Source organism: Maylandia zebra, linkage group LG8 (assembly GCF_041146795.1).
Source record: "Maylandia zebra isolate NMK-2024a linkage group LG8, Mzebra_GT3a, whole genome shotgun sequence".
Taxonomy (NCBI): Eukaryota; Metazoa; Chordata; class Actinopteri; order Cichliformes; family Cichlidae; genus Maylandia; species Maylandia zebra.
Genome location: NC_135174.1, coordinates 14,782,063 through 14,807,909, shown reverse-complemented (window position 1 = coordinate 14,807,909; position 25,847 = coordinate 14,782,063). Strand labels below are relative to the sequence as shown.

The window sequence follows — 25,847 nt, the reverse complement described above, 5'->3', positions numbered from 1 at the left end:
CAAACAAATACACACAACATCCATTTCTTTTTTCTGAAGGTCATGACACAAGCGCACACACAGCCCATGTTAAGGCTGACGTTCGTTTGGGGAAAAAAGTGATCGACAAGTTTCTAAGGTCTTAGAACCTTGACTTCTTTGTGGGCAGGCACCACCATGCATGAGCCTGCCTACGCGGTAGTCATGGTTATAAGACACAGCCAAATGATCAAGGTTGTATTTTGGAGCGAATTAGCCTGCTGGGAAACAGGTAAATACCCTTATAGAATCTCCTGTGGGACCAAAAAATTACTACACTGTAACCAAAATATCATATTTGACCAACATAAATACTATTTATGCCGACAGTTAAGTTCATTTTAATTATAAATGTGTTTTATTTTGATCAAAAAGTTACTTCACCATACATAAATATAATCTTGGATCAACTTAAATTCCTGTGTATTTGTTGACAATTATTAAGTTCATGTTACTCAGAATGTGGTTTTTTTTGTGGCCAAAAAGTAACTTCACTATACGTAAAATTCACGTTGGATCAACTTAAATTTTTGTGTTCTAGTCGAAAATTATTAAGTTAATTTTACTTAAGAATGTTTTTAATTGTGGCCAAAAAAGCTACTTCACCATACTCAAAAATATTGCTTTGAATTAATGTTATTCTGCCAGAAGTTGGCTTAACTCAAAAATTCTAGTGGAAAACGTTAACATGTTTTTTTTATTTGAACCAATGTTTTACTTATTAGAGTGTACTTAAATCAACTTCAAGTCAAATGGTTAAAAAAATAATTTCACACACAAAAAAAGAGCTAGAAAATTCACCACACTGGGAAGGGTGAAGACAACTGGGTCGCCCGGCCCTGGCCACGAGGTGTCCCTTATTTATTTTTCAGGGAGTTGGCAACCCTACCTACAGCCGAATGCTCATCTTAGCTAGCTAGGTAGCTAGTTAAGGACCTAAATTACAGATTCGCTTACAAACACATTTAACTTACCAAAAATAATGCGGTGGGGCCTCAGGTCCTCCTGTCCGATAGTCCAATTTACTGAAGAACACCTCAGGCTGTCACTTTGAAATAGTCGGTAATGTAAACGCTGGACCTCTCAGCATCTGCCATTCCCAAACAGACACATGCAAGTTTGTCCGTGACCGCAGCCTCTTCGTCCGTGTTTTCTCCAGTCATTGGTCAGCATTATAATATATGCAAATACATTTAGGTTGGAATCCCCGTCCCCCCGCCCCCCAGCGCGCCCCCGGATGCTAAAACAGTGCCAGCAGAGTGAAACCGAAAAATGGATGAAACCGAGAAAAAAAACTGGATTGAAACCAAAAAAAAAAATTGTAAGCGAAAACACAAAAATTACAGTTTCAATTAATTGTTTTTCACTATCATTTTTTTTTCAGTTTCAGTACCAGACTTTTCAGTACATTTATTTCAGTTACAATATTTTTTTTCGGTTTCAATATTTTTTTTGGTTTCATTTCAAGGTGGCATCGTTCTGATCCCGTACAGGAAGCTTTCACGATGTCTTCTCGGGCGCTGATAATTGGCGTCTGTCTTGTGTCAATAACTTCAATAACTTCAATAATTAAACCATCAACGTGTCTTTTAGACCCCATTCCTACAAAACTGCTCAAAGAAGTCCTGCCATTAATTAATTCTTCGATCTTAAATATGATCAACCTATCTCTAATGATCGGCTATGTACCACAGGCCTTCAAGCTAGCTGTAGTTAAACCTTTACTCAAAAAGCCATCTCTAGACCCAGCAGTCTTAGCTAATTATAGGCCAATCTCCAACCTTCCTTTCATATTAAAAATCCTTGAAAGAGTAGTTGTCAAACAGCTAACAGATCATCTGCAGAGGAATGGTTTATTTGAAGAGTTTCAGTCAGGTTTCAGAGCTCATCACAGCACAGAAACAGCTTTAGTGAAGGTTACAAATGATCTTCTTATGGCCTCTGACAGTGGACTCATCTCTGTGCTTGTCCTGCTAGACCTTAGTGCAGCATTCGATAATGTCAACCATAATATCCTATTAGAGCGATTAGAACATGCTGTAGGTATTACAGGTACTGCACTGCAGTGGTTTGTATCATATCTATCTAATAGACTCCAATTTGATCATGTAAATGGAGAGTCCTCTTCACACACTGAGGTTAATTATGGAGTTCCACAGGGTTCAGTGCTAGGACCAATTCTGTTTACATTATACATGCTTCCCTTAGGCAGTATCATTAGAAGACATAGCATACATTTTCACTGCTATGCAGATGACACCCAGCTCTATCTGTCCATGAAGCCAGATAACACACACCAATTAGTTAAACTGCAGGAATGTCTTTGTCATGGTCCTGGGTCGGTGACCCAGCGCTTTTAGTTTGTTATCATTTTCTAGATGATGATTGTTTAGGTTCTGTGTTATATTCGGTCTGCCTCTGAGTCTGCGTCTGTATCTGTCTGTCTATGGTGTCACCCCATCTGTTTGTGAATCTGTCTGTTTAGTTCAATGTCTTGTCTGGTTCCATGTGTCTGAGTTTCCTGTTTTATTGTGAAGGTCCGTGTCGTATGTGAGTGTGATCAGTTTACGTTTCCCCTGTCCCGTCAGCCCAGATTCCTCCCAGCTGTGTTGCCCTCTTGTCTCTCATCCCCTGATTACTGGTGTGTGTATTTAAGCCCCGTGTGTTTTCCTGCCTGTTGCCGGTTCGTCTGCGTTCCTCCGTGTATCTCTGCATTCATCTGCGTTACATGGTGTCCTGTCTATGCGTCTCTCTGCCCCGCACCCCTTTTGTATGGTCTCAGGTTTGCTTTTTAGTTTCTCCCAGTTTAGGTTTCCGTTTGTAATTGTTCATGCTGAGTTGCCTGTTTTCGCCACCACCACCACCTGGTAAATAAACATCACTCTGTCATCAGTTTGCTGCATCTTGGGTCCTCCTTTTCCTCCACACCACACGGCTCCCTCCGCCAGCCGTGACAGTCTTAAAGACATAAAGACCTGGATGGCCGCTAACTTTCTGCTTCTTAATTCAGATAAAACTGAGGTTATTGTACTCGGCCCTGAAAAGCCTAGAAATATGGTATCTAACCAGATTCTTACTGTGGATGGCATTACCTTGGCCTCCAGTAACGCTGTGAGAAACCTTGGAGTCATTTTTGACCAGGACATGTCCTTGAATGCACATATTAAACAAATATGTAAGACTGCGTTTTTCCATTTGCGCAACATCTCTAAAATTAGAAATATCCTGTCTCAGAGTGACGCTGAAAAACTAGTTCATGCATTTATTACTTCCAGGCTGGACGACTGTAATTCATTATTATCAGGATGTCCAAAAAACTCACTGAAAAGCCTTCAGCTAATCCAAAATGCTGCAGCAAGAGTCCTGACATGGACTAGAAAGAGAGAGCATATTTCTCCTGTTTTGGCTTCCCTTCATTGGCTTCCTGTTAAATCCAGAATTGAATTCAAAATCCTGCTCCTCACATACAAGGTCTTAAATAATCAGGCCCCATCTTATCTTAATGACCTTGTTGTACCATATCACCCTATTAGAGCACTTCGCTCTCGCTCTGCAGGCCTACTTGTTGTTCCTAGAGTATTTAAAAGTAGAATGGGAGGCAGAGCCTTCAGTTTTCAGGCCCCTCTTCTATGGAACCAGCTTCCAGTTTGGATTCAGGAGACAGACACTATCTCTACTTTCAAGATTAGACTTAAAACTTTCCTTTTTGCTAAAGCATATAGTTAGGGCTGGACCAGGTGACCCTGAATCCTCCCTTAGTTATGCTGCAATAGACATAGGCTGCCGGGGGATTCCCATGATGCATTGAGTTTTTCCTTTCCAGTCACCTTTCTCGCTCACTATGTATTAACAGACCTCTCTGCATTGAATCATATCTGTTATTAACCTCTGTCTCTCTTCCACAGCATGTCTTTTATCCTGTCTTCCTTCTCTCACCCCAACCGGTCGCAGCAGATGGCCCCGCCCCTCCCTGAGCCTGGTTCTGCCGGAGGTTTCTTCCTGTTAAAAGGGAGTTTTTCCTTCCCACTGTTGCTAAAGTACTTGCTCATACGGGGTCATATGATTGTTGGGTTTTTCTCTGTATCTATGAAGCGCCTTGAGGCGACTTATGTTGTGATTTGGCGCTATATAAATAAAATTGAATTGAATTGAATTGTCAGTGACGTAAAAGACGGATTTAATGCGACATGACCGTTCAAACAGCAGTCGCTTTCTAAAACATCGGATATGTATCGGATTCAGTACCACATACAAAAGTGACCCAGATCGGATTTGAAAATATTGGATTTGTGCCGTTCACACTGTCATACCATGATCGGATATGGGTCGCATAGGGTAAAAAAAAATAGGATTTGATGTGCCTTCGCCTGCAGTGTGAGCGTAGCCTTAGATTGGTTCTATTGAAACAGAGCATAACCTCTCCCCAGTAAGAGTGAGTCAGCCTAATAAATGAAAAGTCAAACTGGACATTGCATGCCTTTCATTGTCCCTCTGATGTTGATTAAATATGATTTTTGTCCTTTGAATGTATTGTATTGTATATTGTGTACATTGGTCCCACAAGATTGGAATTCGGAGAACTGAAATACTAATAATATCTAAAAGCATCTATTTTAAAAGCATCTTTATATATTAAAACAAAAAAATCAACATTTTTTTTTTTTTGTAAAATGTTGTGTATAGTAGAGAAGTAGTAAACTTATCCTTCTCAGTCTTTAGTATATGCTGTTTCTAGCTGCAAGACCATGAAGAAGGCAGGCATAGCCCCTCATAAGTATGCTTAAATTCTGGTGACTCTGGAGGTATAGAGTAAGTATTCGATTGCAGCAGCTATTCTATAGTTTTTCAAGTTTTGTAAGAACAAAGGACAGTCCTGATGCCCTCGTATGTCACAGACATTTGTGTTTTGTGAGTGTATAACATTCTCACTGCGTACTCGTCAGTGAATCCTTGGATATAAGCAGGAAGTATGCAAGTAAATATGGCACCTCAATTATGTGTCAGACTGTGTATCAAATCAAAAGTGACTGAACATTGGCCAAAATGTCCTTAAGATGGAAATCTCAGAGTCAAGTAAAGTCAGTATGCCAGTATTGACACGGCCACTGAATAGAAATATTGATTCATCCAGCGAGGACAAGTATAAGGTAGTCCCTGAAGTGGAAGTTACCTTGGCACACTGATGCACTCCAGGTAGGTGTCTCTTTGTTCTGTATTCCATCCACTGATGAGAGGCTTTTTAATTTCCAGACTGTGCATCCATAAACCAAAGCTTGAAGTTAGTGCTTCTTAACATTGTCTTTGTACTGTACCTCACTGATAACTTCTGCAGTAGGTCCAGGAAATCCACTTAGAGTCAACCTTTTACAGCTTACGTCTGTCTCTCAAGATTACTATGCAGAAACATCACTGGACATTTTAGTCAGTCAACGGACTGCAAAAGAGAAAGTTTTAAAAGAATTGATGCATATAAATTCATTAAAATTTTATTTATATAGCATGAATTCAAAACAACAGTTGCCTCAAGCACAAGATATTGTAAAGTAAGGACCCCACAAAAATACAGAGAAAACCACAACAATCAGTTTACCCCCTATGAGCAAGCATTTCTGTAAGAGTGGGAAATGGAAGAACTTCCCTATTCTTCATGCCTTTAGCATATCAGTTATTTTCATCCACATTCGGTGGAGAAAAAGGGGGGAGGAGAAAATGAAATACAGTTGAAAACAAAATTATTAGCCCACCTATGAATTTTTATGTTTTTGTTAAAAAATTTCCCAATTGCTTTCATAAGGGATTTTAAACATAGCATTCCCCATCATACTTCCCCCTGAAAAAACTGACATTTATATTTAGCCAAAACTGCTGATGTGCAATGATGTGCTTTGTAATGCTCTAATCTTTTAAATTCAAGTTAAGACTAGGAGTCATCTTCCAATTTACACACAGTATAATGTTACGTTTCGGTGTTGTCAGTGTGTTGTTTTTGGCGTGACTGTTATGTGTTTCCTGTTTACTTTGAAAGTCTGTGTTATCTTAGTGTTTTCAGTTTACGTTTCCCTGTCTCGTCAGGTCTAATTTGCCCCAGCTGTGTTTCCCTCCTGTTGTCCATTTTCCTGATTGCTCCCTCTATGTATTTAAACCCTGTGTTTCAGTGTGTCATGGTCGCAATCTCCCCCGTGTTGTAAATAGTTTGGTGTTTTGTTGTAAATAAATAGTTTGTTGTAAATAGCTGTAAATAGATTTGTCGATACTTTCGTTTTGGGATTTTGGTGGTGAGCTTTAGTGGGGTTTTTTGTGTGTGTTTTTTTTCTTTATTTTTACTTTTTTTCGTGTTGCACTCCGGTTGCCTAGGCCGGGGTGTAACAATAAAAACCTCAGTTATGTTTTGTGTTGTCACTTCAGAGAATATCATACCCAAAATTAACAAAATTAGTTTAGACTTGAGAAAAAAAATGTTGATGATAAAGCAACATATCTAATATAGGCCTATTTGACCAACTCACACTGTATGCATAATATAGAATTAGCAAATTATAAGATTTTCTGACTTACAGGAACTGGATGAGAGTGCAAAGGAAGTCAGGCAAAATTACCCTTTTTATTTTTAGGCTTCTTGTAAGGAGGTTGCTTTAAAGGATAACCTGCTGATTTTGTCAAACAAACATGAAATGAAAACCATGCAAATTCTTTTATATGCATACTATAAACTGGAAATTGATTCTCTACAATCATTCAATTATTTCTTATGTACAATTGAAAGTGACAAAAATGGAGTATCATCTGAGTAAAACCATCTATCAATTTATTTTCACAACAGTTAACAAGAACTGAAGTTAGTTGGTTAGTTATTTTTTTAATTATTATTTATGATTAAAAATAACTTCATATGGGCGCAAAAGTGCTATTAGTGTTTATTTTAAAAAAGGACTGGATCACCCCCTGCCCCCCAAAAAACAAAACAAAAAAAACTGACAATACTGTCAGTATTGTAGCTCAGCCTACATAGGACTTCCTCTGATCATACGTATATGTGTAAATGTATGGGATCAGTCTATCCCTGTTAATGAGGTACATACCACTTGGACTGGCAGTACTATTACTGAAAATACAGTCACTTGAGCCAGCTGTATAGTTAATCTCCAATTCCCTTTTGTCTAAAACATTTTCAAAGAGTAGTTGTTGTTGAGTCTGTGCTTCCACAGACCCTGCTAGTTTAGAGACTTATTCCTCATGAAGAACGAAAACAAGACAGAACATCTTCAACCAGTCTTTTACTCGCTAATGAGGAAAGGCTAGTTCAGAACCAGGCTGTGGAGCTTAACACTCCTCACCTGTCTCCAGCCCAACTCTCCAGCTATTATGTTTGCTGCACAACTTGAATGTGGTCTTCTAAAATCAATACTAAAAAGATGAAATACAATAAAAATCAAATACATTTCAGCAAACTTAAAAAAAAACACTAAAAGAAAAACAGCCTGTACTTTGAACCTCTGCAGAGATTTACAATGACAGTTTGTGTAGCAGACAATGGAAACTTCTCAGGCTCTTCAACTTCTCCATTAACCATTTTTCACAGCCACTTGTCAGTGCTGCTACTTCTTCTTTTATATCCTCTCTTGGGTCCCCTGGGTCTTAAAGCCGTCCCCATTACAGTTATGCTTAACTTGTTTGATTAATATTCAAAACTTAACTTAGCTTTAAATTAGAAAGAGAAAAAAAATAGAAAAAAAGACTTCAAAGAAAAACAATGGGACATTGTGATGTTTTCTGATAATGATTCACCTCATAAATCATGTCACAATGTTCTTACCTATAGTTAAGTTTAAAAAATATTGTTAATGGTACTTTATATATGCACTACTGAACCTGTATTTACTTAGTATTTGATCGATACCAAAATCAACCATATCAACCATACCAAATTCAATATTGCTCGCCAACGCTTCCCAGTTCCAGTGGCAATGATACCCTTACCTCCTTCAAGTAGGAGGGGGCAAGTCTTTCTGACTGAAAGTCATGGCTTCATATTTTGGAGGTGCTGTAATTCATTTTTCTTAATTTCTTTTACAAGAAGAGGCTTTTTTAATCATACTATATGGTCAGTGGGAAAGATATTGTAATCTGGTCAAATGTGGGGTTTTTTTTGGCTATTGATTATTCTAATTATTATTCATGATTACAGTAATTTCATCTTGTGGCTCCAAAAGTAATAAACTTCCAATCTTGTTTGTTATATCTGTTTTTATTGTTTAATTAAAACCAAGTTGATGATTTTTTAGATAAAATGTAAACGACACCACCACAGTGTTGTGTAGCATCAAAGACACAGTGTTATTAATACTGTAGCAACTCCTACATAAGAGTTCCTCTAACTGACTGTCTTAGCTTTGAGAGGTTGCTTTATGAGTTCTGCATTTTTGATTTCAGCTCACACTATCAGCAGAAGTAGGTTCACGTTCATCTATCATTACCCTCTTTCCTTGGGAGTGACAAAATGGACTGGATAATCAGTGCTACATTATTCTTGTCAGGTGAGACAAACTGGTGCCTTCAGATTTATTCTCAATTATTATCAATTATCAATGTCTGCAAACAGTAGAAATATGACTGCTATTTTAATGGTAAATATAGCAGAGACACATTTTAAATTTAAAAAAAGTACAATGAGTAGTATTAACCTTTTCATGCATGAATCGTGACAACTTTAATCAGGATTGTTTTTAAATTATTTTTACCTTTAGGCATGAAAAAAAAAAGATTGTTGAACTTCATTTTTTAAACATGTATTTTTCAAAGAGGTTTTTACATGTTCACTTAGATGAGCAACTGATGTGTATGGAGTGAAACATCAGTGTCCAGTAGAGTGGTTTATGTGCAAGTAAACCATCAACACTGACACAAATACAAGAAAACAGCCTTTGAATAGCTGTCCAGTGTATTGAAATCCACTATGCGTGAAAGGGTTAAGATCTAACATTGATTGTTAGTTAGTGAACCTGTACCTATATTTTTCGGAATACTTTTGTAGAGTTCATTTCCTTATATTTTATCCCCTGTGAACCAAACTACCATAAGCTCAGTGACTGTATGTGTAACTTCTGACTGTAAAAATAGCTTCATTACCAAGATGTTTCTCTGTTATAGAAGTGTACTGAGTGAAAAAGTATTTCATAAGTCATCATTATAAAAAGATAAATTCTTGATTATTAATAAATGATTAAACTTGATTAAAACAAGCTGAAATAATCCAAAATAATCATTGTATGAAGTTATGAAATCATTATATAGACCTGCCTGTTTTGTTGAGGTCTACAGAAAATGTGAGGCTTACTTACTGTATGGTATTCTGACACTGCACCCAACTTTCCTACTGTGGTTATATTTTATATTTAATGTAAATAGCATATGCAAGAGTGAATAAATGCTGAGGGGATCCTATGAGAGTCTTTTATTTAACTCTTCTAAGGCCATAACAAGAAACAGAAGTTGAGTCTCATGCTGATGAGGTATAAATATTAAATATTTTTAGATTCTGGAAACTACAAAATCATGAAGCTGCTGTTGTTGTTGTTGAATACTGCTGCATGCAAGTTAGCATTATACAGTGTCATACTGACTGCTTTTAACATCTAAAAAAACGGAAGACTTTGTTTAACAGAAATAAATAACTGATACTGAACAAAGACTTTGTTATGCATGGTTGCAGTGGTATGAGATTTTCACTGTACAGTAATCATATCAGAAAATGTTTAAGTTTCTGTATTGATATGTGACTTTGGCGCTTCCTAGTGTTAATGAAAGAAATCTGCAGTTAAGAAAAGAATTAAACCAACTCATCGACTGAATTAGTTGCTTCTTACTCTTATACTGCATATAAACAATTATAATTAGAGATGCTATAATGACATTATCATCCTTTACAGTGGCTCTAAAAATGTTATTGATGCTCTTCCTTCTTTGATTCTCAGTGTTAAAAGCTGCACTTGGTTTCAATATTGATCCCGTGGCTTGGAAGACCCTGAGTAACTCTGCTGCTGGTTTTGGCTACCAGGTGGTGCAAAGACAATCAGAGTAAGTCAGGACATGCATTGTTATGTTGAAAGCGGGTTTACAGCTGCATGTTTAACATTACTGCTATTTCTTTTTTTTATTTTTATTTACCATCTCTGTTGTGCTATATGGACATATGGAGTTTATTTAATTAGAGTTTGCTTTCTAGACTTACATGATTGACTGGATTTATTTTGTTAGTTTGCTCGTCAGTGCTCCACTGGAACAGCATTCACAAAACGGAAGAGGGAAAATATACAGCTGCAAAACCTCTTCCCAAAACTGCCAAAATATACAATTTCAAGGTAGGTAACCATTCATTTCTAAATGTGCTAAAACTCGGATAGTATTTTGCCATAAAAATAGATATCCATAGATCCTGTCGCATACATTTGTTTAAATCAAATCACAGTTACAGTAGATTTCCATATTAGATATCTTAGTATGTAACGTTCAGCCTTAAAAATGAAATAAACTTTCCAACTGTTTTCTTGATACAAACAAGAAAACATTTCTTAAATTTTGACAATAGTGACGAAGAAAAGTAAAACTGAGTTTTGTTTTGCGTTCCTTCATTTTGAAAATATTTATCATGCCAATTCATGAATTGTGGCACTTTGTAGTTCTCAATTTGAATATTGTTTTCTTCCTTACACAAAGTGTATTTTAGGAGTGTTTTAACACATTTGTAATGCTTTCAATACAGCACCAGAGTTTGCAGTCAACATGTCGCTTGGTTTGTCAATGAAAAGTGACCCGACAGCACAAAACACTGTGGTGAGTTACTTAACTGCAGACATTACCAGTGATTGTATCTCTCTATATCTATCTCTATATCTATATCTCTCTATCTCTCTGCCTCCCTCTCTCTTCTTTAAATAGACTAAAAGTTAGCAGATTTTAAAGAGTTGTGTCGGAATTTCTTGTTTGATTTTATATAGAATTAATAATTGTTTAAGTGGCAAAAAATACTCAACCTGCTGAATTATGGCATCTTGGCTTTGTCTCCTCTCAGGTGTGTGGTCCAACCATTCCGAAGGACTGCAGAAGTATCACCATGTACAACGGTGTGTGCTTTCAGTTGGGCCGTCATAATAGGCTTGGACCACCCGTACCTTCTTCTATTCAAGGTAACAGTAAATTGTCTTTGCCTCTCTGTCTCTGTCTCTGTCTCTCTCTTACACACACACACACACACACACACACACACACACACACACACACACACACACACACACACACACACACACACACACACCATGTATATCATTACTCCTGGTACCTGATTACATTTAGTGGTGCCCTCTAAAATGTTCGAAGGGGACACTTTAAAGGGACTATGTTTAAATGTGTGGTATTCACTGACCCTTTACCAAGGTACAAAATCCTTTTGCTTGCATTATATGAGTTTAAAACAATATAATTTTGAATCCATCTCTTTGACAGAGTGTAGAACACAAGCAGACATTGCCTTTCTGTTGGATGGTTCAGGCAGTGTAGATAATACTGATTTTCAAACAATGAAGAAATTTGTGAAAGATCTAATCGAATCATTTCTCTCAAGTGACACACAGGTGAGCAGCTGTTGTCCCTCTGTCAGTAAAATCATGGCAAAGACATAAAATAGCTACATTTTTATTTCTATTAAGTATTTTTTCTCTCTTTTTCAGTTTTCTGTTTCCCAGTTCTCTACTTCACCTGAGGTTCACTTTTACTTTAAGAAACTTTCCTCATCTGGATCAGTGGAGACTGACATCAATGACATCAGTCAACAGGAGGGAGCTACTTACACAGCCGAGGCCATCAGATATGTTGTGTAAATAATGCAGTTATAATAGTGAAGAAGTGCAGATACATTATTGTCCAGTTGATTTTTTTCCATAAATCTGATCACATTAAGTACTGTGTGGACTGTATGACTGAGGGAAGCCTTTTAAAAGACACACTGTACACAAACTTGTGCTTCAGAGTGTCATCTTCTACAGAGAAGATGATATGGCCCCAACTGGCTAAATTCAAATATTTGCTGAGTTTAATTTGAAAAAACAAACAAACAAACAAACAAACAAACAAACAAACAAACTTGTATTAGGTTGATTTGTGCAAAAGTTAAAAAAATTGCCAAAGAGAATGACATGCAGAAATAATAATATTAATGCAGTTTACCTGGTTGTGTATAAGTTACAAGATCAACTGTAAAACAATATTTTGAAATTATTTTGATTTTTTTTTATTTGACAGGAACAATGTTTTCACACCACAAAGAGGTTCCAGACAAAATGTCAAGAAGGTCTTGATAGTAATTACTGATGGACAATCTCATGATCGGACTGATCTGGGAGGTGCAGCACAGCTAGCAGAGAGTAAAAACATTGTTCGATTTGCTATTGGGGTAAGTACTTCCATTATTTAAACCTGCAGTATGTTGAGTTTTATAATAATGAGTTTTATTCAGTTGTCACACTACAGTCACATTATGCTGCACTATAGGGAGAAAAGTCCTGAACCACTCACTCACTACAGCTCCTGAAGTTGCTTGGCCGTAGAAACCAATGTTATGAAATTCCTGTCGCACAGCTTTTGTCTAAATGTTTCCACTTTGGAATAATACCACTTAAAGTCAATCATGAAATATACAGGCAGACCAAATAAAATTTGGTGACTTGTTGCAGCAGTGCGATCATATTACAGTACTACACTTAAATTCAGTGAGCTCTTTAGAATGACTCACTCATTCACAAATATTTGTAAATTCAGACTGCATGGCTAAGGGATTGAATTTTTTTTTGCCTGTAGTGATATGACCGAAGACACCCGAATTCAAAGATTAGGAGTTTTGGTTACATGCTGGCCACACATTTGTATATGCACCATATAATGTACATGTAGTGCATTTATTTAAATCAAAGCCAAACTCACTGACCATGTAAAATTTAAATGAAGTCTCTTAAATGAAAAAGCTGAATTACTAATGGAAACATGAGATATGTGTGTAATACAAATACAGCTAGTAGAGGAAAAAATATGTGTAAAAACTATTTCATAGCATGACATAAATGTTATCATGGATTTAGGTTCTATTCAGTGTTAGAGAGTTTAAAACCTGTTTGTAAATCAAGTGAAGTTTAACGAATGTATTTTAATAAAGTGAGCAAATAATTTTTGTAGTATGAGGACTCAAACATATTTGTCAACAAGGTGGGGAATGCATTTGCTAACCCTGATGCCAAAAGAGAACTGCGCACCATTGCATCGTCTCCCTCAAACAAACACGTCTTTCAAGTGGAGAACTTCGACGCACTTGAAGTAATAAGACAGAATCTGCAGGACAAAATTTTCTCAATCGAAGGTACAAACATAAATTTATTGTTACAACTTTGTTAAAATTCCTGTAAATGTTTCAAAAATTAAAATGATTGCACTGTAATAAATGCTACTTTCAGCCGCTCACTTATTCACAAGGGATTTTTTCACATTCATTATGAGGATCTGTGTCCTTCTGGAATTGAAGCAGTTAACTTTCATTTGTTGTGTAAAATGCTACAATAAGAAGCAACTAAAATTAGTACATTGTATTAACTTTATTGTACTGTATTCAGTAAAGTCACCTGTAAAAGCAAATGTAACTTTACATTTTGTAAAATGAGCAATAAATGCTCAGTAGTTATATAATAAACTGTAAAAAAAATTTTTAACCTCCTAAGACCAGAACTCTTCCACGACATGCATTTTTAATTTCTCTTTGATATTTGGGCATATTGGGGCCAGATGAATGAAAAAACAAAGAATTGCCAGATTATTTTTTTTACATTATTTTTGTTTTTAAGAAAAATAAGAGCCACATATGAGGATATTTGTTTAAAATTTTGATAGAACAGTAGCAGTATAATGTCCTCGTCAGTGGATATCAGGCCCATGTAGAGCAAAATTGAGTCTAAATAACCCAAAATGTGATGTCCACATATGTGGATGCCAGGTCCTAGGAGGTTAAATAATTACTTGAAGCATAATAAAAGAAATTAATCTTCAAATTGAATTTGACTCATCGTGTCTGTCTTTTACCTTCTCATTTATTTTTCTGTTACAGGATCTCAAAGCAGTGGAGAGTCACTGAAAATGGAAATGTCTCAAGAGGGATTCAGTGCAGTTTATGTGCCCGAGGTAATTAAAACTACCTGAAACTCACCAGACAGTCTAGTCATAGAAAGAAAGATTCACATGTGCCTTTGTGGCAGTTTTTAAGTTCTAATGGCAAATACAGGTTAAACACATTCCAGATTTTAAATGTAAAATAAATTGTATATAAAATGTATTTCCTGTCTGCACTGTAGGGAATTCAGACGTCTATTGTTGGTGCAAACCAGTGGAAGGGAGGCTACGTGCAATACACAACTGGAGGCCAGAAGCTGAAAACATATGAGGATGTGTCTTTGGAGCCTGACAGCTATCTTGGTAAGAATATTACAGCTTTAACAATCTAACTCATACACATGTGATCATGTATATAAACCGCTCTGCTGTAATTCTTTGACACAAACACACTGAAGAGTTTGCATAACAGACATAATTTAACAGGATTAATCAGGAATCTTAATCTGTCTTCTCCTTTTGAAAACCAAAATTCTAGGTTACTCCATGGCGATTGCTAAATCCTGGCATGGCTCTCTGACAGTTGTTGGTGCTCCAAGATATAAACACAGAGGAGTTGTGTTTGCTGTTAACAGAGAAAACTTGAAAAACCAAAAGATTGAGCCCTTTTCATCACAGGTATGCATTTGTATTAAGACAGATATGAATTAAATTATAATTTCCATAGAAATGATCTCAGATACAAAAATAATCATATCTTCCTTACACAGTATCAGACTGGTGCATATTTCGGGGCAGAGGTGTGTACCATGGACATAAATAATGATGACATCACTGATCTGATCTTCATATCAGCCCCAATGTACATGGAGCCTGATAGAGAGGGAAGAGTTTATGTTTGCAGACTAACTGGTTTGGTAAATCACAGTTTTATCTAATCCAATTAAATTAATCGGTTTATTTGTCAAATTTTTATTAACTATAAAATATTCACTCTCCTGCTTTCAGATTGTGGAGTGTAATTTTGATGATCCGTTAGTACTAAGAGGACATGCAGCTGTCAAAGGAAGGTTCGGCTCTTCTCTTGCTGTGCTGCCTGATCTAAACTCAGATGGATTCATGGATTTGGCAGTTGGAGCACCTTTGGAGAATAATGGTGAAGGCAGTGTCTACATATTCCACAGTGAAGGAGGCGAAAGAATCAGTCCTACTTACTCACAGGTACACAACATCAAAGACCTCACAAAGATGTCTAAACTCATCTATCAAGTAAAGTCAATATTTTACGAAATCTGATTAATTAAAATATTTCAGAGAATTACTGGCTCTGAGGTCCAGTCAGGACTGAAGTTCTTTGGCGTGTCAATCAGTCAGTCGTCTTTTGACCAGAGTGGTGATGAACTGCCTGACTTAGCGGTGGGTTCAAAGGGTAGAGTTGCCTTACTGAGGTAAGTCCAGGTAATGGTCAAATATTTAGGTACATTCTAAAGTTCATTATTATAAGAATGGCACATTTACAAATATATTTTATTAAAAGCTTTAATGATTTATGTTAAATTATTACACAAATCATTAACAATAATTTACAGCATTTCTGTTTTTTGGGGTTTGGGGTATGATTTAGACCTACTTCAATTTTTATTAAGTTTTTAGTTTCTGACTTTCTAGTGCGCCCCAGTGTTTCCCTTTATTCTCATACTTACCTCTCTGAATAATTTGTTTATTATTTTCAGTTGTGTTTTGTTTCATTGTTTCCAATCTCCATCATTATCTGATGTTTTATACTGTCTGAGTCTCCCTCTGTTCCTTGTTGCATATTCCCTTTAAATAAGTCCTGTGATTTCTGGTTTGAATCCCTTGCTTTTTTTTTTTGTTTTTGTTTTGAAAGTATTCAGCATTAAAGCTGCCTTTTCAGTTTAGATATCATTTCTCAGGTCCATATTTTCCCTTTCACACAGCTTAACCCAGACAATTAGATAAAATCAAAAGTTCTCTTTCCAAAAGGAAATTCTCCCCTTTAACAGGAAGAAACCTCTGTCTGAACACGGCTCAGGCAGGGGCAGCCATCTGCCATGTCCTTCACACGTGTTCTTTTTACTTTCCAGATCAAGACCCATAGTAATGGTGAGAGCTGAGGTATCGTTTAGCCCAAACAAAATCCCTACACAGAATGTAGACTGCTCAAAACCATTAGAGAATACAGCTGAAATCTGCTTGACTATGAGCAGAGTGTCTACAGTCGGCACAGGTTAATCATCCTTCTCTCTTTTTCTCAATCACTGCACATCATTTTAATTTTATTGTATTGAAACTTGCAACATTAAAATCAAATTCTATTCCTCTATTTTAGCTCGAGCAAGGATTGATTACACTATAACACTGGATGCCACTCGCAAGCCTCCAAACAACCGAGCTTACATCAGTGGGAAACAACGAGAGCAGTCTGGATCAGTTACTGTTGACTTAGGAATAAAAAAATGTTCAACTGTAAAATTCCTCATTGAGGTAAGATCTAATAGCAATCTTAAAATAAAGCCCTTAAAAGTCATTAAACTTAAGATTTTGTTTAATTAACTTTACTTTTAAGACTCCTCCAACATTGAACCTAAACCTCTTCTTGCAGGCTTGCCCCGAAGACGCTCTCAACCAACTTTCCAATGAGCTCAAATTCACGTTTGATGGTTTGCCCTCAAACACCAACCTCAGACCAAGTCTTGCCCCGCAGGCCCAAACAACAACCATTCATCCTGTAAGTAGACCTTTAAAAACCCTATTAGCTGACCAACTGAGGCTAGTCTTTATGAAGTTATGAGAAACTTTTAGGTTTGCTCTTAACTTTACTGAATCAATTTTATTGTAGGCATGCAACTGACTGATACTTCTTTGAGCGACTTCTGTGCAAGTACTTGAAGTAAATGAGTCACCATTAGTGCAGTGACGCCATGTTTTAAGCTGAGCCCATGAAGGCCTTCTGCCTGTTCAGAAATAAATATCAAACAGAAAAAAAAAAGTGTTTTTAAGTCACACATATGACCTTCCTCTTAGTATTTATGTATGAATACAAAGCTGACAGCAAAAAGCAAATATGAAACCCTGCAAAAAGAGACTTTCAAGCTATCGCCACGGTGATTCTACTTTAGAAACATGAACAGGTAGAAGCAGGGGATACAGCCTGACACCTTATCAGTTTGTTACATGTTGAACTTCAGGGTCTTGCTGCTGACCTGAGGTCGACATTCACTCAGCTAACATAACTCTGAGTACTTGTATCAGCATGTTGTCTGTGCAGGTGATTGCAAAGAGCTGAAGTTGTGTTAGCAGCATAATGCAGTTGTTTCTGTCCATGATGCATTTTACACTTTACCATCATGCTCTCATTCTTTATAAATAAAAATTTAAATAAAAATCCTTCTTTTGGTTCATAAAACTCCAGAACAACTGCTTCCTCAGTCTCTCAAAAAACCTCACATCAGATCAGGAGCAGCTTTTTGAACTGTTCCCACCATTAGATTAGAAGTGTGCTAAAGGGAGGGGTTTCTGTTACTGTGGCTCTGTGTTTACAAAACAGACTCAAAGTCCTTTTAATTTGTGCAGGGTTGCAGTTATTAACTGTGTTTTTTGTGTGTATATATTAACTGTACTTTCTGTCTTTGTAAAGTTTCATTTTGTTGATTTTATTGCCCGTAGACCTACATGTGGTAGCACATTGGATCACCATAAAACCACTTATTTAGTCTTTAAATAATTTATAATGTGTACTTTTCCATCATGCTCTCTTCCACAGTTAGGGTTTGAGATCAACTGCGGCACTGATAACAAATGCGTTGATAACCTGAAAGTGGATTTCAACTTCACCAGGTGAGGCACAGTTACAGTGGGATGCAAAAGTTTGGGCAACCCTGTTAATAGTCATTATTTTCCTGTATAAATCGTTGGTTGTTACAATAAAAATGTCAGTTAAATATATCACACAGTGATATTTGAGAAGTGAAATGAAATTTATTGGATTTACAGAAAGTGTGCAAAAATTGTTTAAACAAAATCAGGCAGCTGCATAAATTTGGGCACCACAAAAAAAGAAATAAAATCAATATTTAGTAGATCCGCCTTTTGCAGAAATTACAGCCTCTAAACGCTTCGTGTAGGTTCCAATGAGAGTCTGGATTGTGGTTGAAGGTATTTTGGACCATTCCTCTTTACAAAACATCTCTAGTTCATTCAGGTTTGATGGCGTCCGAGCATGGACAGCTCTCTTTAACTCACACCACAGATTTTCAATAATATTCAGGCCTGGGGACTGAGATGGCCGTTCCAGAACGATGTACTTGTTCCTCTGCATAAATGCCTTAGTGGATTTTGAACAGCGTTTCGGGCCGTTGTCTTGTTGAAAGATCCAGCCCCGGCGCCGCTTCAGCTTTGTCACTGATTCCTGGACATTGGTCTCCAGAATCTGCTGATACTGAGTGTAATCCATGTGTCCCTCAACTTTGACAAGATTCCCAGTCCCTGCACTGGCCACAGAGCCCCACAGCATGATGGAACCACCACCATATTTTACTGTAGGTAGCAGATGTTTTTCTTGGAATGCTGTGCTCTTTTTCCTCCATGCATAACGCCCCTTGTTATGCCCAAATAGCTCAATTTTAGTGTCATCAGTCCACAGCACCTTATTCCAGAATGAAGCTGGCTTGTCCAACTGTGCTTTAGCAAACCTCAAGCGGCTCTGTTTGTGCTGTGGGCAGAGAAAAGGCTTCCTCTGCATCACTCTCGCATACAGCATCTCGTTGTGTAAAGTGTGCCGAATGGTTGAACGACGCACAGTGACTCCATCTGCTGCAAGATGATGTTGTAGGTCTTTGGTGCTGGTCTGTGGGTTGACTCTGACTGTTCTCACCATTCATCACTTCTGTCTATCCGAGATTTTTCTTGGTCTGCCACTTCGAGCCTTAACTTGAACTGAGTCTGTGGTCTTCAATTTTCTCAATATGTTCCTAACTGTGGAAACAGACAGCTTAAATCTCTGAGACAACTTTCTGTGTCCTTCCCCTAAAAACCATGATGGTGAACAATCTTTGTCTTCAGGTCATTTGAGAGTTGTTTTGAGACCCCCATGTTGCTACTCTTCAGAGAAAATTAAAAGAGGAGGGAAACTTACAATTGACCCCCTTAAATTATCTCATTATTGGATTCACCTGTGTATGTAGGTCAGGGGTCACTGAGCTTACCAAGGCAAGTTCAATTCCAATAATTAGTTTTAAAGGTTTTGGAATCAATAAAATGACAACAGTTCCCAAATTTATGCACCTGCCTGATTTTGTTTAAACAATATTGCACACTTTCTGTAAATCCAATGAACTTCATTTCCATCCATCCATCCATTGGCTTCCGCTTATCCTTTTCAGGGTCGCGGGGGGCGCTGGAGCCTATCCCAGCTGTCATAGGGCAAGAGGCAGGGTACACCCTGGACAGGTCGCCAGTCTGAACTTCATTTCACTTCTCAAATATCACTGTGTGTGTCTCCTATATGATATATTTAACTGACATTTTATATTGTAACAACCAACGATTTATACAGGAAAATAATGACTATTATCAAGGTTGCCCAAACTTTTGCATACCACTGTACAAAACTTAAGCTTTGCTTGTGCGTCTTGTTTTCTTCAAATGTGTTGTTATTTGCAAGTTGTACTTAATGTCACTTAACTTGTCCTTATACAACCATTATTAATATTTTTGAAACTGATGACACTGTTGTTTTTGTGCTACCCATATGGAAAAGAAATAGAAAAAACTTATAAAAGACTTGCATAAGATGTGGCCTACTTCATATAGTGAATCATATAAGGCTTATATGATTTACTAATGAAAGTGGCCACTTTCTCATTACTTTCATATATTTTTTTAGTAAGTATCCAAAACATACAAGTTTCGTTTATATAATTATTCCAGTGATCTTATATCTGTTTTCACTCTTGTATGCTTTTCATACAAGTTTCACACAAGACAGATACAAATTTATAAGATTTATATATATCTTTTCCATATGGGGTGGATTCGGGAGGACGGACAGCAATAAGACGGTCACTGAGAATGTATATAAATCTTATACAATTTGTATCTGTCTTGTGTGAAACTTGTATGAAAAGCATACAAGAGTGAAAACAGATATAAGATCCCTGGAATAATTATATAAACGAAACTTGTATGTTTTGGATACTTACTAAAACAATATATGAAAGTGTCCACTTTCATGAGTAAATCATATAAGCCTTTTATGATTCACTATATGAAGTAGGCCACATCTGATGAAAGTCTTTCATACGTTTTTTTCTATTTCTTTTCCATATGGGGAACCAGCAAGTATTAGAATGTTAACTCACTAAGAATGGACGAATGTTTTTGTTTTTTTTCACTTTTAGCATCAGTATCTTAGCAAAGCAATTTACCTTACTGTTTGAGCTGGAAAATAACATGGTTTATCAAAGCTCAAAGTGCATTACATTTGGAATACTGTGACATTAGTATGGTTCTAGTCTTGTCTTGTTTTGCCTTGTTCTCATCGGGCTTTGTACTCTGTCAGATCCTCAGAGGTTAAAGTGGGTATTGAAGAGCTTTTGAATGTCACAGTCACAGTGGAGAATAGAGGAGAAAACTCCTACAACAGCCGTGTTATTCTCACGTACCCAGCTGGACTCTCCTACAGGAAGTTTACGATTCAGCAGGTAAAGCATCAGGATCAAATCTGTTTTAGTTCATCACTGATCTGCTGCTCTTCCAATCCATTCAGCAGTCATTTTTTTCCTAATAAAGGGACGAATCGAGTGCAACTCCTTGGACAGTGAAGATGGTTTGTCACAAGGAAGGACAGACTGCACTATTGACAAGCCAATTTTCAAGAGCAAAACTGGGGTTTGTTTCTTTTTTTAATTGTATTTGTACAGAACATCTTTTATCTCTTTCTTTTTTCTGACTTTTGCACAATTTAAAGACAAAGGGAAGTCACTCATTTCTCTCATTCATTTAAGGCTTCCTTAATTGTCTCCTATGGGATTGAACCCAATAGTCAACTTGAGAGGAAGATCTTTGTCACTGCAAATGCCACCAGGTACTGTTGCTTTGGTATAGATACTCTTAATATATGCAACAGCACCACAGATACAGAACAGATTTTTTTTCTTTTCTCTTTCAGTGGAAATCAGGAGCATGCATCTACAAGTGAACTCTACAAAAAGAAATCGATTGATGTAAAATACAGCATTTTTATGACATTTGAAAGGTGTGTGTTGTTATGTTTGTAACAAAAGAAATCACACAGTAACAAATGTTCTATTACATAATGTATATTTAAACCTCAAAAAATGTCTGTTTAGCTCACTCAGCTATAACAATTTCACATTTGGGAAGAACGATTTGAAGAAACCAGTCCAACAGTCTGTTAAGGTAAAATATAACTTCTGTCTGTGAAGGTTCTCAGTCATCCAGGTCATCGTAGTCTAAGGGGCTTGGAAAGAGAAGCATCTGGACTTCTTTGAGTTTCCTTGAAGACGTTTCACCTCTCATCCGAGAAGCTTCTTCAGTTCTAAGGTCAAATGGTGGAGAGTCCCAGATTTAAACCCAGTGGGAGTTTCCCCCCAAAGAGGGACAAAGGACCCCCTGATGATCCTCTACCTAATCACATGAGCCAAGGTGTGAAAGCGGGTGTGGGTCACAATCAGCCAGGGTTTCAGGTGAGCTCATTGTGAAACCTGGCCCCACCCTATCATGTGATTTCCTGAGGTCAGATGGCCCAGGATGTAAGTGGGCGTTAAGGCGTCTGGGAAGGGATCTCAAAACTGGATTATAGATGGCAGACAGTTGGTGTCGTAAACCCCCGTGTCACTTATTGTAGCCAACCTTTACATGGAGGAAGTGAAAAGCAAGGCTTTTGGCTCTTTTAAAGGGAGAGTACCCAGTACCAACTTTCACACCTTGGCTCATGTGATTAGGTAGAGGATCATCAGGGGTCATTTGTCCCTCTTTGGGGGGAAACTCCCACTGGGTTTAAATCTGGGACTCTCCACCATTTGACCTTAGAACTGAAGAAGCTTCTCGGATGAGAGGTGAAACGTCTTCAAGCAACTCAAAGAAGTCCAGATGCTTTTCTTTCCAAGCTCCTTAGACTATAACTTCTATCCTCTTTAAAAGTTTATTGTATGATTTAGACCTAACTCTAATTCATTTGGTCCTTTTCTTCATTCATTTAGGTCACAAATGATATCAGAGCGCTTAATTTCACTGTGGTGATCAGGGTTCCAGTGAGGCTTGGTGAAAAAGACATTTGGGTGGATTTGAGCAGTCTACAGGTAATATTTATGTAATATATGTTTTAGCTGCTGAAACTACAAATAACTTTATTGTGGATGGATGCATATGGTAAAATTAAGACCAATAAAACTTAAATCAAACATATGTCAGATTCCAGACTGTCAGAAAGGAGATGAGGAAGAACCAAGTGTCAGAGATTTTGTTACGAAGATACAAAAGGATAAAGTGGTGGTAAGTATGCCTCTGCACTTTACCTGTTCAAATTTAACCTAATTGTAGATTTAAACAAACAAACAAAAATCACATTACACTGGATCACAGCTTGTGTTGCATCTTCTCTTTAAATCACAGGACTGCTCTGTAGCCACATGCAGAGTGTTCAAGTGCAACACGTTCCTGGAAAGACTGCAGAGTACGACGTACAAAATCTCTGCCAACATTAGTTCACGATGGATACAGCAGGTAACTGGAGGGATTTTGGGGTTAAATGAAAGATTTTTTTTTTTTTTTTTTACAACTGTTAAGCTTTACATTTTTTCTTAGATTGGACTTCAATCTGCTAAATTCCTCTTGACCAGCACAGCCAGTCTTGATTACGACAAAACCCAGTACATCTACTTTTCAACAGGGTCTGACAACAGTCCTCCTGTTCGCAGGGTGTGTACACATTATTTTCTCTCATTTTACTTATTAAGAGTTTCATTGGTATCAACATCCTGTCACTTCATCTCTCAGATTGAGGCAGAGGTAGAAGTTTACCCTGAGCCAGATTTCACCAAAGAGATCGTTGGAGGATGTCTGGGAGGGTTGGCTTTTCTGGCCTTACTCACAGCTGGCCTGTATAAGGTGAAAGACTCCTCTTACACTTTTTCAACTAATCAGTTATAAAGGTTTTAGAGAACATATCCTGTTGAAAATAGTTTAATGGTTATTATATTTACTCATATACCTTGATTATTTTTGTTCATTTTTAATGCACGATTGTTACATTTATGTGGGGTTTTTTTTTTCACTCCTAGGCTGGATTCTTCAAGAGCAAATACAAACAGATGATAAATGAAAATGCTGCAGATGGTCCGAGTCCTGGGACTGATGCAGGCGCAACCCTACCAGAGTAAAAAAGATCACATATGTAGTTGTACATTTAATTTATATGAAATCTATAGATCCTCTGGATAGTTTTAGGAGTGAACATGGTACGTAGAAATGTCCATTCTACTACATTTGATTGATCGAATAAAAACAGCTTGCTGTGTCTAATATCACTCATATAGTTCCCTCACTTGTGGTCAAGACATTGAAAACAGGCTCACAATACTGTATTTTGTGAGGAATCCTTCTGCTCATCTTTCAATTTAAATTACTGCAAACATTGTACAGTGAAACTAATTGTCATGCCATCATGTACTGTAAAACTTTTCAAATTCAATAGATATAGTTAAAAAACACTTTGCTTGCTTTAAAAAACTGAACTTGTGAAATGTGACTTGCTTTGTTGAGAAATAATGGACAGGGTATGCAATGTTTTAGCTCTGTGATGTGACTTTGCATAAAAAGTATTTCTCATACGTCAGTGTTTGTCATTTGCAATATATAAAAAAAAATTGTTTTTGGTTTCATATGATGAAGTTATAATTAGAAAGATGTTAGAGGAAACAATTCGTTAAACAAGTACTTGGAGCAATAAAACACAGAGACCTTAGATCTGTCTTTTCAAACGTGCACGGGTGAGGCCCAAAGGAAACCCATAACAAAAGATAACAGCAGTTTATCATAAGTTTATTAAAAGAAATCATTTTTATACAACATATTGTCATGTTGTCTTTGATGCGTGGTCAATCATCCAGATAAGAAAATACTTGTAGACATGACAACACGGGCTTGATAACATGAAACACACAGACAAGAAATACAAGTCATACTGACACAGAGAACAAGAGCAGACTCACACAAAGGGACATAGATGAAAACCTAAACCAGAATAGCACTCAACTATAAGAAATCAAAAATACAAAATGAACTCAAAATACTGTGTCACAGACCCAGCCCCTGATACACAGAAACAGCAATTCGAAACAACAGCATTGCAGACGTGGAAACAGAGCAACTGTGGACGAAAGTTTCGGCCTGTCTTAGCAATCCAAAGCACCCAGCATCCAACATCAGCATGGAAGAGAGGAAGGCACTCACCTTGGATGTTGTTGAGAAGATGAGAGAGGTCATTATGGAGGCAGATGAAAGAATGGTCTCGTATGATGTTACATCTCTTTTCACGGAAGCGTTCGAAAGAGATTACAGGATGACCCCAAATTCAGCAACAGGACCACTCTCTGCAGCGACCAAGTGTGATTGCTCTTTGAACTGTCAGTATGAGGGACTTTTAAAAGTTGATGTGTACCATAAAGCAATGCATAGTGATCAGTGTTTTTAAAGTTTGACTCTCATCATCAACTGGAGCACAAAATGGGTGTCATTAGGATGCCACAACACAGAGCGAACACAGATGTCCACAGACACAGCGGCCAGGGAAGCAGAAGAACATCATATCAAGAAGGCCCTGAGTAAATGTGCTTATCCCAGCAGTACATTGGAAAGCACCTAAAGAAAGCTCCAGGTGATCCAGGAGAGAAGAAGGACAACTGCTGTTTAAGTGAAAACCCTAAGTGTCAGGAATATCGATCCAGTTCAGTTTTATTTATACAGCGCTAAATCACAACACAGTCGACTCAGGGAGATTTATATTGTAAAATAGACCCTACAATAATACAACAGTTGAGATGCATTTTCTCTAAACGCTGCATCTCTGTGGATTTTAAATCCTAAAACATGCAGCGCCAAAATAGGGTCTACCCCTAGGATCTGGTCCTCCGGCACAAAGTAGAGTAATATAGGAGGATTGCCATGATTTATACATTGTATCATATATACATATATTAAACAACCTCTGGCGAAGCATATGGCACAGTACAGAAGAGCTAACTCGTTAGGCCAAGACTCCACAGTCTATTCACACCTACAGACCAGTAGCCACTCTTTCAACCATGAGGATGTACACATCCTGGACAGGGAGGAACGCTGGTTTGAGCGCAGAGTCAAGGAGACCATTTACATATCTCTGAATAGAGGAGGGGGCCTAAGGGTACATCTTTCACCATCTTACAACGCTGTGACTGCAGACATTCCCTAAATCTCTGTGAATGGTACTCATGTTCTCAGATCAGTAGTGATTGATCAATGATCAATGAGCTTTTATCGGTGGTTGTTGATCAATGGTAACGATAATTTGCATATTAATCATCTAGAAACTGACCTCACAGCCCATTACTCGCCAGTGGTGCGAGTTTCAGTCATTGTGCAAAGGTACTGTTTATAAAGTTGGGGAA

At 37.4% G+C, this 25,847-nt stretch overlaps 1 protein-coding gene across 1 annotated transcript; it reads left to right on the top strand.

Moving 5' to 3' along the window:
• The first annotated feature begins 8,500 nt into the window (after window positions 1-8,500).
• LOC105940497 (integrin alpha-M) lies at window positions 8,501-24,272 on the top strand. Its single transcript, XM_076887453.1, has 30 exons — window positions 8,501-8,552; window positions 9,990-10,092; window positions 10,273-10,376; window positions 10,778-10,848; window positions 11,087-11,201; window positions 11,518-11,645; window positions 11,742-11,887; window positions 12,313-12,463; window positions 13,270-13,420; window positions 14,159-14,232; window positions 14,403-14,523; window positions 14,699-14,838; window positions 14,931-15,077; window positions 15,169-15,381; window positions 15,475-15,608; window positions 16,266-16,408; window positions 16,511-16,665; window positions 16,784-16,909; window positions 17,945-18,018; window positions 20,741-20,882; window positions 20,971-21,069; window positions 21,186-21,265; window positions 21,350-21,436; window positions 21,531-21,600; window positions 22,404-22,502; window positions 22,615-22,695; window positions 22,816-22,926; window positions 23,008-23,121; window positions 23,200-23,310; window positions 23,484-24,272. The coding sequence occupies exons 1-30, from the start codon at window positions 8,516-8,518 to the stop codon at window positions 23,580-23,582; spliced, it is 3,426 nt and encodes a 1,141-aa protein (XP_076743568.1). The 5' UTR covers window positions 8,501-8,515; the 3' UTR covers window positions 23,583-24,272.
• The last annotated feature ends 1,575 nt before the right edge of the window (window positions 24,273-25,847 follow it).

Coding starts and splice junctions, on each gene's coding strand:
- LOC105940497 (XM_076887453.1), top strand. CDS start 8,516: ATGGACTGGATAATCAGTGCTACATTATTCTTGTCAG. Junction 14,839..14,930: donor TTGAGCCCTTTTCATCACAG/GTATGCATTTGT, acceptor TTCCTTACACAG/TATCAGACTGGTGCATATTT. Junction 16,910..17,944: donor AAACAACAACCATTCATCCT/GTAAGTAGACCT, acceptor TCTCTTCCACAG/TTAGGGTTTGAGATCAACTG.